The sequence below is a fragment of the Moschus berezovskii genome, chromosome 24 (assembly GCF_049115385.1).
Source record: "Moschus berezovskii isolate FMDL1 chromosome 24, NW_MosBer_1.0, whole genome shotgun sequence".
Taxonomy (NCBI): Eukaryota; Metazoa; Chordata; class Mammalia; order Artiodactyla; family Moschidae; genus Moschus; species Moschus berezovskii.
The window spans coordinates 3,544,262-3,557,398 of NC_142483.1; the positions used below are offsets into that span (position 1 = coordinate 3,544,262).

The 13,137-nt window shown below is 47.7% G+C and overlaps 1 protein-coding gene across 1 annotated transcript in view; it reads right to left on the minus strand.

Moving 5' to 3' along the window:
* The window catches only part of MRPS25 (mitochondrial ribosomal protein S25), a 54,385-nt gene extending 44,229 nt beyond the window's left edge, over positions 1-10,156 (minus strand). The window contains exon 1 of the mRNA XM_055413510.2: positions 9,888-10,156. Coding sequence (XP_055269485.1) covers positions 9,888-10,021 — 134 coding nt within the window. The 5' untranslated portion in view covers positions 10,022-10,156. The remainder of the gene's footprint in view (positions 1-9,887) is intronic.
* Positions 10,157-13,137: the final 2,981 nt, after the last annotated feature.

Sequence of the window (13,137 nt, forward strand, 5' to 3'; positions counted from 1 at the left end):
AGCTTTTGCAGAGCAAAAGAAACCAGAAAAGAAAAGACAGCCATCAAAATGGGAGACAATATTTGCAAATGCAGTAACTGAGAAAGGATTATTTATCTCCAAGATATATTAACACAAACAGCTCAAGGAGTTCAATTTCAAAAGAAGACATCCAACCAAAAAATGGGCAGACCTCAACGGAGACCTCTTCAAAGAAAACATACAGATGGCCAACAAACACATGAAAAGATGCTCAACATCGCTCATTATTACAGAAACTCAAATGAAAACTTCAAAAAGATATCATCTCACAGAGTCAGAACAGCCATCATCAAAACTTCTACAAAGAATAAATGCTGGAGAGGGTGAGAAGAAAAGGGAATGCTCTTGCACTGTTGGTGGGAATGCAAACCGATACAGCCACTATGGACAACAGTATGGATATTCCTTTAAAAAGCAGGGATAGACTACTCTGTTATACACAATCCCATTATAGGGCACAGACCCTGAGAAAACTGTAATCCAAAAAGACACGTGTATCCCCAAAGTTCACTGCAGCACTATTTTTGATAGCCAGGAAACGGAAGCAACCGAGATGCTCATCCACAGATGAATGGTTAAAGACGTTGTGGTACATATATGCAATGGAATATTACTCAGCCATAAAAGGGACGGAAGCTGAGTCAGTTTTAGGGAGGTGGATGAATCTAGAGCCTCTTATACAGAGTGAAGTAAGTCAGAGAGAGAAAAACAAATACCATATTAACACATATATATGGAATCCAGAAAAAAGGTCCTGATGAACCCATTTGCAGAGCAGGAATATGGACGCAGACTTGGAGAACAGACTTGCGGATACAGCAGGGAAAGGATGGGATGGGATGAACTGAAAGAACTGCACAGAAATACATATGCTGTCATGTGTAAAGCAGTGTGAAGCTGCTGAATAACACAGGGTCAGGTGCTCTCTGAGGGCCTGGAGGGGTGGGGTGGGGGTGACAGAGGTTCAAGAGGCAGGGACACATGTATACTTATGGGACACATGTATACCTACAGGTGACTCATATTGCTGTATGAAGGAACCAACACAACACTGTAACACAATGATACTCCAGTTAAAATTAATCTTTTAAAATGCAAAGAAAAATTATTTTAACAATGGAAATAAAAATTTTTTGACCCACCTTCTAAAATAACGACTATAGAAACAATCGGAACCTAATTAAATGTAAAAGCTTTTGCAAAGCAAAGGAAACAACAAAAAAAAACAACCCGCAGAATGTGAGACAATATTTGCAGACAAAGCAGCTGACAAAGGTTAATTTTCAAAATATACAAACAGCTCACCAAGCGCAATGTCAAAAAAACAAACAATTCAATTAAATAATGGCTGGAAGACCTTTATGTAGACATCTCTCCAAAGAAGACATACAGATCACCATCAAACACATGAAAAGGTGCTCAACACCACTCATTATTAGAGAAATACAAATCAAAACTATAATGAGGTATATCACCTCACACAGGTCAGAATGGCCATCTTCAGAAAAATCTACAAACAATAAATGCTAAGAATGGAGAAAAGGGTGCTCTCTGACACTGTTGGCGGGAACACAAACCGGCACAGCCACTGTGGGAAAGAGCATGGCAATGCCTTCAGCTCACTCGGTCAGTCATGACTGACTCTCTGCGACCCCGTGGACTGCAGCACACCAGGCTTCCCTGTCCATCACCAACTCCCAGAGCCTGCTCAAACTCACGTCCCTCTCACCCTCTGCCGTCCCCTTCTCCTCCCACCCCCAATCCCTCCCAGCATCAGGGTCTTTCCAAGTGAGTCAGCTCTTCGCATCAGGTGGCTAAAGTATTGGAGCTTCAGCTTTAGCATAAGTCCTTCCAATGAACACCCAGGACTGATCTCCTTTAGAATGGACTGGTTGGATCTCCTTGCAGTCCAAGACACTCAAGCGTCTTCTCCAGCACCACAGTTCAAAAGCATCAATTCTTCTGTGCTCAGCTTTCTTTATAGTCCAACTCTCACATCCATCCATTACCACTGGAAAAACCATAGCTTTGACTAGACAGACTTTCGATGGCAAAGTAATGTCTCTGCTTTTTAATATGCTGTCTAGGTTGGTCATAGCTTTTCTTCTAGGGAGCAAGCACCTTTACATTAATGGCTGCAGTCACCATCTGCAGTGATTTCATCAGTGTCTAAGGAGATGTCTTAGACAATAGAAATAAGACTACCATATGTCTCAGCAATCCCACTACTTGGCACATACCCGGCCAAAAACATAATTCAAAAAGACACATGTGGGACTTTCCAGTGGTACAGGGGATAAGAAACCGCCTGCCAGTGCAGGCGACACAGGTTTGATCCCTGGTTGGAGAAGAGTCCACAAGATTTGGAGCAACGAGGCCCATGAGCCAGTACTACTGAGCCCGTGCTCTAGAGCTGCTGAGCCTGCAGTCTCTGCTCCACAACAAGCGGAGTCACAGAAATGGCAAGTCCACGCACCACAGCAAAGACTAGCCCCACTCTCTGCCAACTAGATAAAGCCCGCACACCACAACAAAGACTCCCTGTGGCCAGATATATAAATTCTAAAAAAAGACACATGCACCCCCATGTTCATTGCAGCTGCTGCTGCTGCTGTCACTTCAGTCGTGTCCGACTCTGTGTGACCCCATAGACGGCAGCCCACCAGGCTCCCCCGTCCCTGGGATTCTCCAGGCAAGAACACTGGAGTGGGTTGCCATTTCCTTCTCCAATGTGTGAAAGTGAAAAGTGAAAGTGAAGTCGCTCAGTCATGTCAGACTCATAACGACCCCATGGACTGCACCCTACCAGGCTCCTCCGTCCATGGGATTTTCTAGGTAAGAGTAATGGAGTGGCTTGCCATTGCCTTCTCCACTATTTACAATAGCCAAGGGCACATTTCATGCAAAGATGGGCTGGATAAAGGATAGAAATGGTATGGACCTAACAGAAGCAGAAGATATTAAGAAGAGGTGGCAAGAATACACAGAAGAACTGTACAAAAAAAGATCTTCACGATGAAGATAATCACGATGGTGTGATCACTCACCTGGAGCCAGACATCTTGGAATGTGAAGTCAAGTGGGCCTTAGAAAGCATCACTACGAACAAAGCTAGTGGAGGTGATGGAATTCCAATTGAGCTATTTCAAATCCTGAGAAATGATGCTGTGAAAGTGCTGCACTCAATATGCCAGCAAATTTGGAAAACTCAGCAGTGGCCACAGGACTGGAAAAGGTCAGTCTTCATTCCAATCCCAAAGAAAGGAAATGCCAAAGAATGCTCAAACTACCGCACAATTGCACTCATCTCACACGCTAGTAAAGTCATGCTCAAAATTCTCGAAGCCAGGCTTCAGCAGTATGTGAACCGTGAACTTCCAGATGTTCAAGCAGGTTTTAGAAAAGGCAGAGGAACCAGAGATCAAATTGCCAACATCCGCTGGATCATGGAGAAAGCAAGAGAGTTCCAGAAAAACATCTATTTCTGCTTCATTGACTATGCCAAAGCCTTTGACTGTATGGATCACAATAAACTGTGGAACATTCTGAAAGAGATGGGAATACCAGACCACCTGACCTGCCTCTTGAGAAACCTATATGCAGGTCAGGAAGAACAGTCAGAACTGGACATGGAACAACAGACTGGTTCCAAATAGGAAAAGAAGTACGTCAAGGCTGTATATTGTCACCCTGCATATTTAACTTATATGCAGAGTACATCATGAGGAACGCTGGGCTGGAAGAAGCACAAGCTGGAATCAAGATTGCTGGGAGAAATATCAATAACCTCAGATATGCAGATGACACCACCCTTATCACAGAAAGTGAAGAGGAACTCAAAAGCCTCTTGATGAAAGTGAAAGAGGAGAGTGAAAAGGTTGGCTTGAAGCTCAACATTCAGAAAACTAAGATCATGGCATCTGGTCCCATCACTTCATGAGAAATAGATGGGGAAACAGTGTCAGACTTTAATTTTTTGGGCTCCAAAATCATTGCAGATCCTGACTGCAGCCATGAAATTAAAAGATGCTTACTCCTTGGAAGGAAAGTTATGACCAACCTAGATAGCATGTTAAAAAGCAGAGACATTACTTTGCCAACAAAGGTCCGTCTAGTCAAGGCTATGGTTTTTCCCGTGGTCATGTATGGATATGAGAGTTCGACTGTGAAGAAAGCTGAGCGCCAACGAATTGATGCTTTTGAACTGTGGTGCTGGAGAAGACTCTTGAGAGTCCCTTGGACTGCAAGATCCAACCAGTCCATTCTAAAGGAGATCAATCCTGGGTGTTCATTGGAAGGACTGATGCTGAAGCTTAAACTCCAATACTTTGGCCACCTCACGCGTCAAGTTAACCCACTGGAAAAGAGTCTGATGCTAGGAAGAATTGGGGGTGGGAGGAGACAGGGACGACAGAGAATGAGATGGCTGCATGGCATCACCGACTCGATGGACATGAGTTTGAGTGAACTCCGGGAGTTGGTGATGGACAGGGAGGCCTGGCATGCTGTGATTCATGGGGTCGCAAAGAGTCGGACACGACTGAGCAACTGAACTGAACTGAACTGGGACATGGAAGCAACCTGGATGTCCCTGGAGGGATGAATGGATAAAGACAAGTGGTACATTTATACAATGTAACAGCACTCACTTCATGGGAAATAGATGGAAAACAGTGGAAACAGTGTCAGACTTTGTTTTTTTGGGCTCCAAAATCACTGCAGATGCTGATTGCAGCCATGAAATTAAAAGACGCTTGCTCCTTGGAAGGAAAGTTATGACCAACCTTGATAGTATATTAAAAAGCAGAGACATTACTTTGCCAACCAAGGTCCGTCTAGTCAAGGCAATGGTTTTTCCCGTGGTCATGTATGGATGTGAGAGTTGGACTGTGAAGAAAGCTGATCGCCGAAGAATCGGTGCTTTTGAACTGTGGTGTTGGAGAAGACTCTTGAGAGTCCCTTATACTGCAAGGAGATCCAACCAGTCCATTCTAAAGGAGATCAATCCTGGATGTTCATTGGAGGGACTGATGCTAAAGCTGAAACTGCAATACTTTGGCCACCTCATGCGACGAGTTGACTCACTGGAAAAGACTCTGATGCTGGGAAAGGTTGGAGGCGGGAGAAGGGGACGACAGAGAATGAGATGGCTGGATGGCATCACCGACTCTCTGGACATGAGTTTGAGTGTACTCCGGGAGTTGGTGATGGACAGGGAGGCCTGGCGTGCTGTGATTCATGGGGTCGCGGAGAGTCGGACACGACTGAGCGACTGAACTGAACTGAACTGAACTGAACAGCACTCAGCCATAAAAAGTAACAAATTAGAGTCAGCTGAAATAATGTCTAACCCAGAGCCTGTTCCATAGAGTGAAGTTAGAAATAGCATAAATTAATGTACATATTTGGAATCTAGAAAAATGGTACTGATGAACCTACCGCAGGGCGGGAATACAGGCTCAGACTTGGAGAAGGGACTTGTGGACACATGCTGAGGAGGAGCTGGGGGACAAACTGTCAGACCAGCACGGACATTTATACACAACCATGGGCAAAACAGATGACTAGCAGGAAGCTGCTATGTAACAGAGAGCTCAGCTCTGAGCTCTGGGACGACCTGGAGGGTGGAATGCAGGGCTGGGAGGGAGGGGACACATGAATACATACGACTGACTGCTTCAAGATGTGGTACCGCAGAACCTAACACAATACTGTAAGCAACTATACTCCAAGAACATACAGTCAAAATAAACAAGGAAAACGCGTTAGAGATTTCATCCCTGGGACTGACACAAACACATATCCGAGCAGAATGGTTCCTTGGCAGGAGCAACATGACCACTGCTCTTGTCAACAGTTAAGCCAAAGGTAACCTGGTTCCTTCCCCTTTCCAGTCCCTAAATAGCTACTGTTGTGGTTCTCCCTGGACTCACCAGCACTGTCACCTCACAGACGGAAACAGCTCAAGAAAACCTGTTACTTGATTTTGCTCCATCCTGCAGCCGGAACAAAAGCCCCAGTAAAGCCCTGCCTGAATCTCTTGTCAGGCCTCTGGTCAACTTCTGTTGCTTGGGGAAAGCCAAGAACCCTGGTCCGTATCATCCCTTGTGGTTTCTTTTCCCATCCTTGCCACACCTTTGCAAAGCATCCCTTGATTAAAGGCTCCCCAAATAACCCGAATTTCAAAGCACCCTCTGCTTCCTGCTGCCGCCCTGCCCCCACACCAGACCATGGACCGGTGTGAGCGGTACACAGCAGAAGAGTACCTGCCTGGCTTTACCTCGTCCCAGCCGTCCGACCCGGGGCAAGCCACTGCTCTGTGCTTCAGTGTCTATGTCAACACAGTGGCAAGGCAGACAGGCAGTCCACACAGGGGCTTGAAGTCCATTCTCAGGAAAAGGATAGGAGCAACCGAGAGCCTGAATGTTTGACATCTGCTTGGGCAGATGTCCAAAACTGGGGCAGAATCCAACGTTAAAACAAAAGCAATGACAATTAATAATGCTAGGGAAACAAAAAACTGCAAAAAGAAAAACAAAAAATGATCACCGTACTCTGATTCAACTGTGTACAGTGTTTACAGTCATAGTAACTGAACAGCGAGTACTGATTTATCCGAAATTCTTAAGTGACTATGTTGGGAGGACGGTGGGGGCTGTCGAGTAGTATGTACTGTGGAGTCTACACCATGGCCACAGATGCCACCCTGGTCATCTCCAGAACTGACAGAGCCCATAGTAACCGTTGCCATAAGCACCCAACCCACCTAAACCAGCCAGCTCCCTGATCCCACATTAGATAACCCACCCCAACCAGTCACCTAATGTCACCCTTCCAGCAGGAGTTTTCTTTGTCTTGAGACTATAAAAACCGGCTACTAGCCCTGCATGGGCTCTCCCTGGTCGGCCAGGGGCCGGCCTCTGTGCCCGCAGTGCCCTCATTATCTCTGCTCTTTGTTCCTAATAGACTCCTCTCTGAAACACTGTCGGAAATTCTTTTCCAGCTCACACTCGACATGCATGTGTTGGGGTGGGGAATGGCAGTGCTGCTGGGAGAGCTAAACCCTTGCCTTCTAAAAAGCAGCAAGTCAATCGATAAAGCCTAAAGCTAAGAAAAGAAGAAGGTGCTAACTATGGTATTTATATGGCAGTAAAAACTTCGCTAATCAAATGGTTAGAGTTGAAAAGTAGTTGCCTCTGGGAGGAAATGGAAGCAGAGTACTGACTACCATAGTAAGCCGTGGAGACCACCACAGCTCACAGGACTGGACTTTCCCAGACTCAGGACCCCTCTCCTCAATTCCCACCGCACAGCAGAGGATGGCCACATAGCAAAACCGTTTACAAACAAATCAGGGCACATCTGTGCAGGAGCTTCTCGCACCTAGAACTACTATGACAACATTCAACAGGGCTATGCAAGGGCTCCTGCTGGAGCCCGGCGCGGGGCGGGGGGGGGCGGGTAATAACAGGCGAACGCTGGCAGCAACCCCAGAGGGTGGGGTGTTTACATTAAGAAAACATGTCAGGGCTCCAACCCAGGCACCCTGCGTTGGAAGCACCGAGTCAGCCACTGGACCACCAGGGAAGTTCACATGCCCCAACTAAAGATCCCGTATGCCGCAACAAAGATCGAAGGTCCTGCATGCTGCCACTGAGACCCAGTGCAGCCAAATAAATGTTTAAAAAAAAAGTCCGGAAAGTAACATGGCCTTGGTCACATGACCAGTAAGCCAGACTCAGGGCCGTGAGCATTGGGCTCCAGTCATTATCAAATTCACCTCGACCCTGCAGCACAGGACTGAACACGGAACTCGATAAATGCCAGCAGCTGTTACTACTCCCGTTGCATCATAAGGGCAACAACACCTGGCAGAGGTGAGGCTGAACTCAGCTCAGACACTGAATAAAGCGGCTCCCCACACACCCAGCGCACATCCTGAGACTAACTAGCCCGGGGTTTGTCCGGTCACTGGCACTTGCAATGGAGGGACAGCTGAAGTGCCAAGGGCAAAGGCCAATGGGGCTACAAAAAGCAAGACTGCCAGGTTAAAACCTCAGTACCAGTGAGACAAGGCAAACCCTTATCACTAGGAACAGAGGATGTTTGGCTCCTGTTTACCTAAAGAGTATTAAAATATTTGAGCAAGCAAGTATGTGCAGGCCTATTCTGACTGACTGGTCTTTTTAAAAGATATACATATTTATTTATTTGGCTGCCCTGGGTCTTAGTTGCAGCAAGCAGGATCTAGTTCCCTGACCAAGGATTGAACTCTGGGCCCCCTTCATTGGGAGTACTGAGTTTTAGCTACTGGACTACTAAGGAAGTCCCAGAAGTCCCCAGCAGACCATTTAAAACACCAGAGACTTACACAAAAAGCTGAATTTCAGGCTTCTTGACAAGTCAGAGATTCTCCATGGAACCCACCTAGCTAACATGTGGCCAAGCAGTGAATGACCCCCTGAGACAGGGCAGTATTTCACTTTACTGCAGGTCCATCCACACTGTGTCCCTCCTTTGCTGTACCTGTCTGGCCTCTGCCCTGGAACTCCTGGTGTGGATGGAAGGATTCAAAGGCAGTTATGAAGGAGATCCGGAGCCCATGCAGCCCTATGACCGAGTCTTCCAGGAAGCCCTCATACCAGCTGACCCCACACAAGTAGGTCCAAGTTCCTAGGTTCACCTGTTGAAAGCAAACACAGCTAGGGGGCAGCTTCTGGCTCTCCTGAACAGCCCTGCACTGAAGAACCCCCCAGAGGTCAAGGGGTCGACCCTCCACAGGGAGCTGCTCTCCGGTCACTCTGATCCATCCCACACACCCAGGCCCAAAGTTTCTGAATAACAGGAATTACACTTCCAGCACACTTCACGGGGCCCAGCATGAGGAGGCACTCGGTAACTTTATATCTAACACTTGAGAAGCCCAGAGCACTGTCGCTGCCTCAAGGTCCAGTTCAAACCTTTCATTTGCAAGCTTCCCTTCCAATGAACCCCGACTCTGCTGCGGGCTGAAGAGCATCAAGGAGTTTGGGGTGCAGGGGCCAAGTGGGTAACGGGCGGCTGCAGAGCTGACAGGGACAGTCCCTTCACTTATAAGGGTGATGAGTGCGGACTTTCCTGGTGGTCCTGGGGTGGAGCAAGGGGCGCGGGCGCCATCCCTGGTCGGGAGCGAAGATCCCACACGCTGCAGCGCATCTAAGCCCGGCCGCCCAGTGCCCGTGGTCCACAACCAGAGAAGCCAGCGCAATGAGTAGCCCCTGCTCGGGCAACAAAAGAAAGCCCCCCGCCCCCCCCCACGGCAACTGAAGACCAGCACAGCCCGAAATTAATTCAAAAAAAAAAAAAAAAAACCAACGGTGATGAGTCCTTGGAGAACGAAGCACTTTCAGAGCTGCCCCCACCAGCCTTCAGGAGGGTGTGCCTGGCCGAGCCTGTCCCTTACCGTCTCGCGCTCCCTCATCCCTGGGCAGAGAGGAACACTGCGGTGAACAGCAAACGGGCTTAGACAGCACGCGGAGCATTCTCAGACACCCCGCTGCACGCCGGGAGGCTCCGGCTCCACCACGGCCAGCGGCGGTAACCTCTCCCAGCGCACCCCCGCCTCAGCCCAGGCACACAGGTGTCCCCCCAGTCGGGACACTGAGGAAAAGCAGCTCGCCCGGAGCCCGCGAGTGCAAGCAGAGCCGGGGCGCCAGCGGCTCGGTGGCCCCGGGCTGGGCTCCATCCACTCCGCCCCTCAGCCGGCCCGGCCCAGGGTCCCCTTCTGCTGTGGGACCTGGGGCAGCCGCCCGTCCGCGCAGTGGGGCGGGGACAGTGGCGCCAGGTCTCCAGCGGGCTCCCTCCAGTCGCCGGCGGCTAGGACTGACCTGGCGCCTTCGCCCAGCTCCCCGTGCGTGTTGTAGTTCACCGTCATAACCTTCACCGAGTCCTTGAACACCACGTCCCCCTGACTGAGGTACTGCAGGGTGCGGCGGATCGGGAAGCGGCCCTTCATGGGCATGGCGGCGGCGGAGTGGGGGGGCCGGACTGCCGGCCACGAGTCCAGCAGCGCGGAGAAGCGGGCACGCCGACAGCTCCCCTGGCGCGAGCAGCCTCGCCTCAGCGCCGGCTTCCACTTCCCGCGCAGACTCACGGGAGAGGGAGGGCCGCTCCCGGCGGGCAGCGCGCGCGCCGCGGGGCGGCTTGGGACTTGTAGTCCTGGCTGGCGGGGCTCTCCTCAGGTGGCGGCGGCGTGGGCGGGGAAACAGCGCCTCTGCCTACAGCCTGGGAACTCGTGGAACGTTGAGGTTTTCATGCTCCGTGACTCGGTCCTACTCCGCTCCGCCAAGGGAAACCACTTTATGTACACTCAAACTCGGTCATTCGGACAACAAACTTAACAGGAGGAAGTAATTCGGGGGAGCGGAGTTTGAGTATCAAGACGCCCAATAACTTTCTGTTCAACCTCAAGTGTGTCAGTTTTCCTCACTCAACTTCTCCGGCTTTACGGTGAAAGGTTAGAACTGCGCAATGTCTAACACTGGCTTCAAACAAACAAGCAACAACAAAAAACTGACTTGCAAAAGCGGGGGAAAAAAGGAATTGAGTATCTATCCACTTCCTAGTTTCATCACTTGAGAGCTCTGGATTTCTATTTCTTGAAAAGCAAAAGGTGGCTGAGAAGTACTCTTTCTGAAGTACTCTTATTGATCCGAATATTCAGTTGTTCTTTACTTTGAAGGACAGTTTTGCCAGATACAGAAATACAGGTTGGGAGTTGGGGGGCAACTTTCAACACTTTAAATGTTTCACTCCACTCTCTTGCATGCTTTCTGAATAGGAGGCAGCTGTCTTTTTTTCCACTATGGGTAAGATAGTTTTTTCTTCTGGTTTCTTTCAAGATTTTGTTTATGTCTTTGGTTTATAGAGTTTGAATAAGATATACCCAGGTGTATAGGTTATGACAATCACCTTTGTCATCACCCACACAACAAGTAGAATTCAAATTTAGGTATATGGCATGTGTATGTGTAGACACACACACACACACACACACATATATATATATATATAACCTGCACACAGTATGTATTTCTAGCAAAATTATATCTCTAAGGTACTTGTCAATCCAGTGAAGTGCACCAGAATAAAATTTCTAGGCAAAAAAAAAAAAAAAAGGATATACCTAGGTGTGTATTTTTGGTACTTATCCTGCTTGATATTTTCGGAGCTTTCCTGGACCTGTAGTTTGGTGACTTCCATTCATTTTGGAAAATTCTTGGCCATTATTATTTAAAATATTTTTATTCTCTTTTTTTTTTCTCCTTCTGGTATTCTGATTATGTATGTTTTACCTCTTCTGAAATTGTCCCATCGTTCTTGGATGTTCTGCGGGGTTTTTTCTGTTGTTGTTGTTTTCCATCCTTTTTCCCATTTGCATTTCAGTAGGGAAGTTCAGTAGGGAAATCTGCCAGTAAATTTGGAAAACGCAGCAGTGGGCACAGGGCTGGAAAAGGTCAGTTTTCATTCCAATCCCAAAGAAAGACAATGCCAAAGAATGCTCAAACTACCATACAAGTGTGCTCACTTCACATACTAGCAAGGTAGTGCTCAAAATCCTTCAAGCTAGACTTCAATAGTATGTGAACTGTGAAGTTCCAGATGTACAAGCTAGATTTAGAAAGGGCAAAGGAACCAGACATCAAATTGCAAACATCCCCTGGATCATAGAAAAAGCAAGGAAATTCCAAAAAAGTTCTACTTCTGCTTCATTGACTATGTTAAAGCCTTTGACTGTGTGGATCATAACAAACTGTAGAAAATTCTTAGAGAGATGGGAGTAACAGACCACCTTACCTGTCTCCTGAGAAACCTGTATGCAGGATAAAAAACAGCAGTTAGAACCAGACATGGAAAGACAAGCCTGGTTCAAAACTGGGAAAGGAGTATGTCAAGGCTGTATACAGTCAACTTGCTTGTTTAACTTATATTCAGAGTACATCATATGAAAAATGCCAGGCTGGATGAATCACAAGTTGGAGTCAAGATTGCCAGGAGAAATATCAACAATCTCAGTTATGCAGATGATACCACTTTAATGGTATAAAGTGAAGAAGAACTAAAAAGCCTCTTGATGAGGGTGAAAGAGGAGAGTGAAAAAGCTGGCTTAAAACTCAACATTGAAAAACTAAGATCATGGCATCTGGTCCCATCATTTCATGGCAAATAGATGGGGAAAAAGTGGAAACAGTGACAGATTTAATTTTCCTGGGCTCCAAAATCACTGAGGATGGTGACTGCAGTCATGAAATATAAAGACACTTGCTCCTTGGAAGAAAAGCTATGAAAACCCTATACAGTGTTTTAAAAAGCAGAGACATCACTTTGCTGACAAAGGTCCATATAGTCAAAGCTATGGTTTTTCCAGTAGTCATGTACAGATGTGAGAGTTGTACCATAAGAAGGCTAAGCACCAAAGAATTGATGCTTTTGAATTGTGGTGCTGGAGAAGACTCTTGAGAGTCCCTTGGACTGCAAGATCAAACCACTTTTCACTACAGGAAAAGTGAAAGAGAAAATCACTGTCGTGTCTGACTCTTTGCAACCCTGTGGACTATACAGTCCATGGAATTTTCCAGGCCAGACTACTGGAGTGGGTAGCCTTTCCCTTCTCCAGATCTTCCCAACCAGAGACTGAACCCAGGACTCCCACATTGCAACAGGATTCTTTACCAGCTGAGCCACAAGGGATGCCCAAGAATACTGGAGTGGGTAGCCTATCCTTTCTCCAGTAGAAATCAACCCTGAATATTCACTGCAAGGACTGATGCTAAAGCTCCAATTCTTTGGCCACATGATGCAGAGAGCTGACTCACTGGGAAAGACCCTGATGCTGGGAGAGACTGAGGACAGAAGGGGGTGACAGAGGATGAGACGGTTGGATTGCATCACCATCTCAATGGACATGAGCTGGAGTAAGCTCCGGGAGATAGGGAAGGACAGGGAAGCGTGGCACGCTGCGGTCCATGGGGTCGCGGAGTCAGACACAACTTAGCGACTGGACAAGAACAACAAAGGAAGTCTCTATGACCGACCTCCAGACCCACCGATTCTCTCCTTGGCTGCGTCCAGTCAACT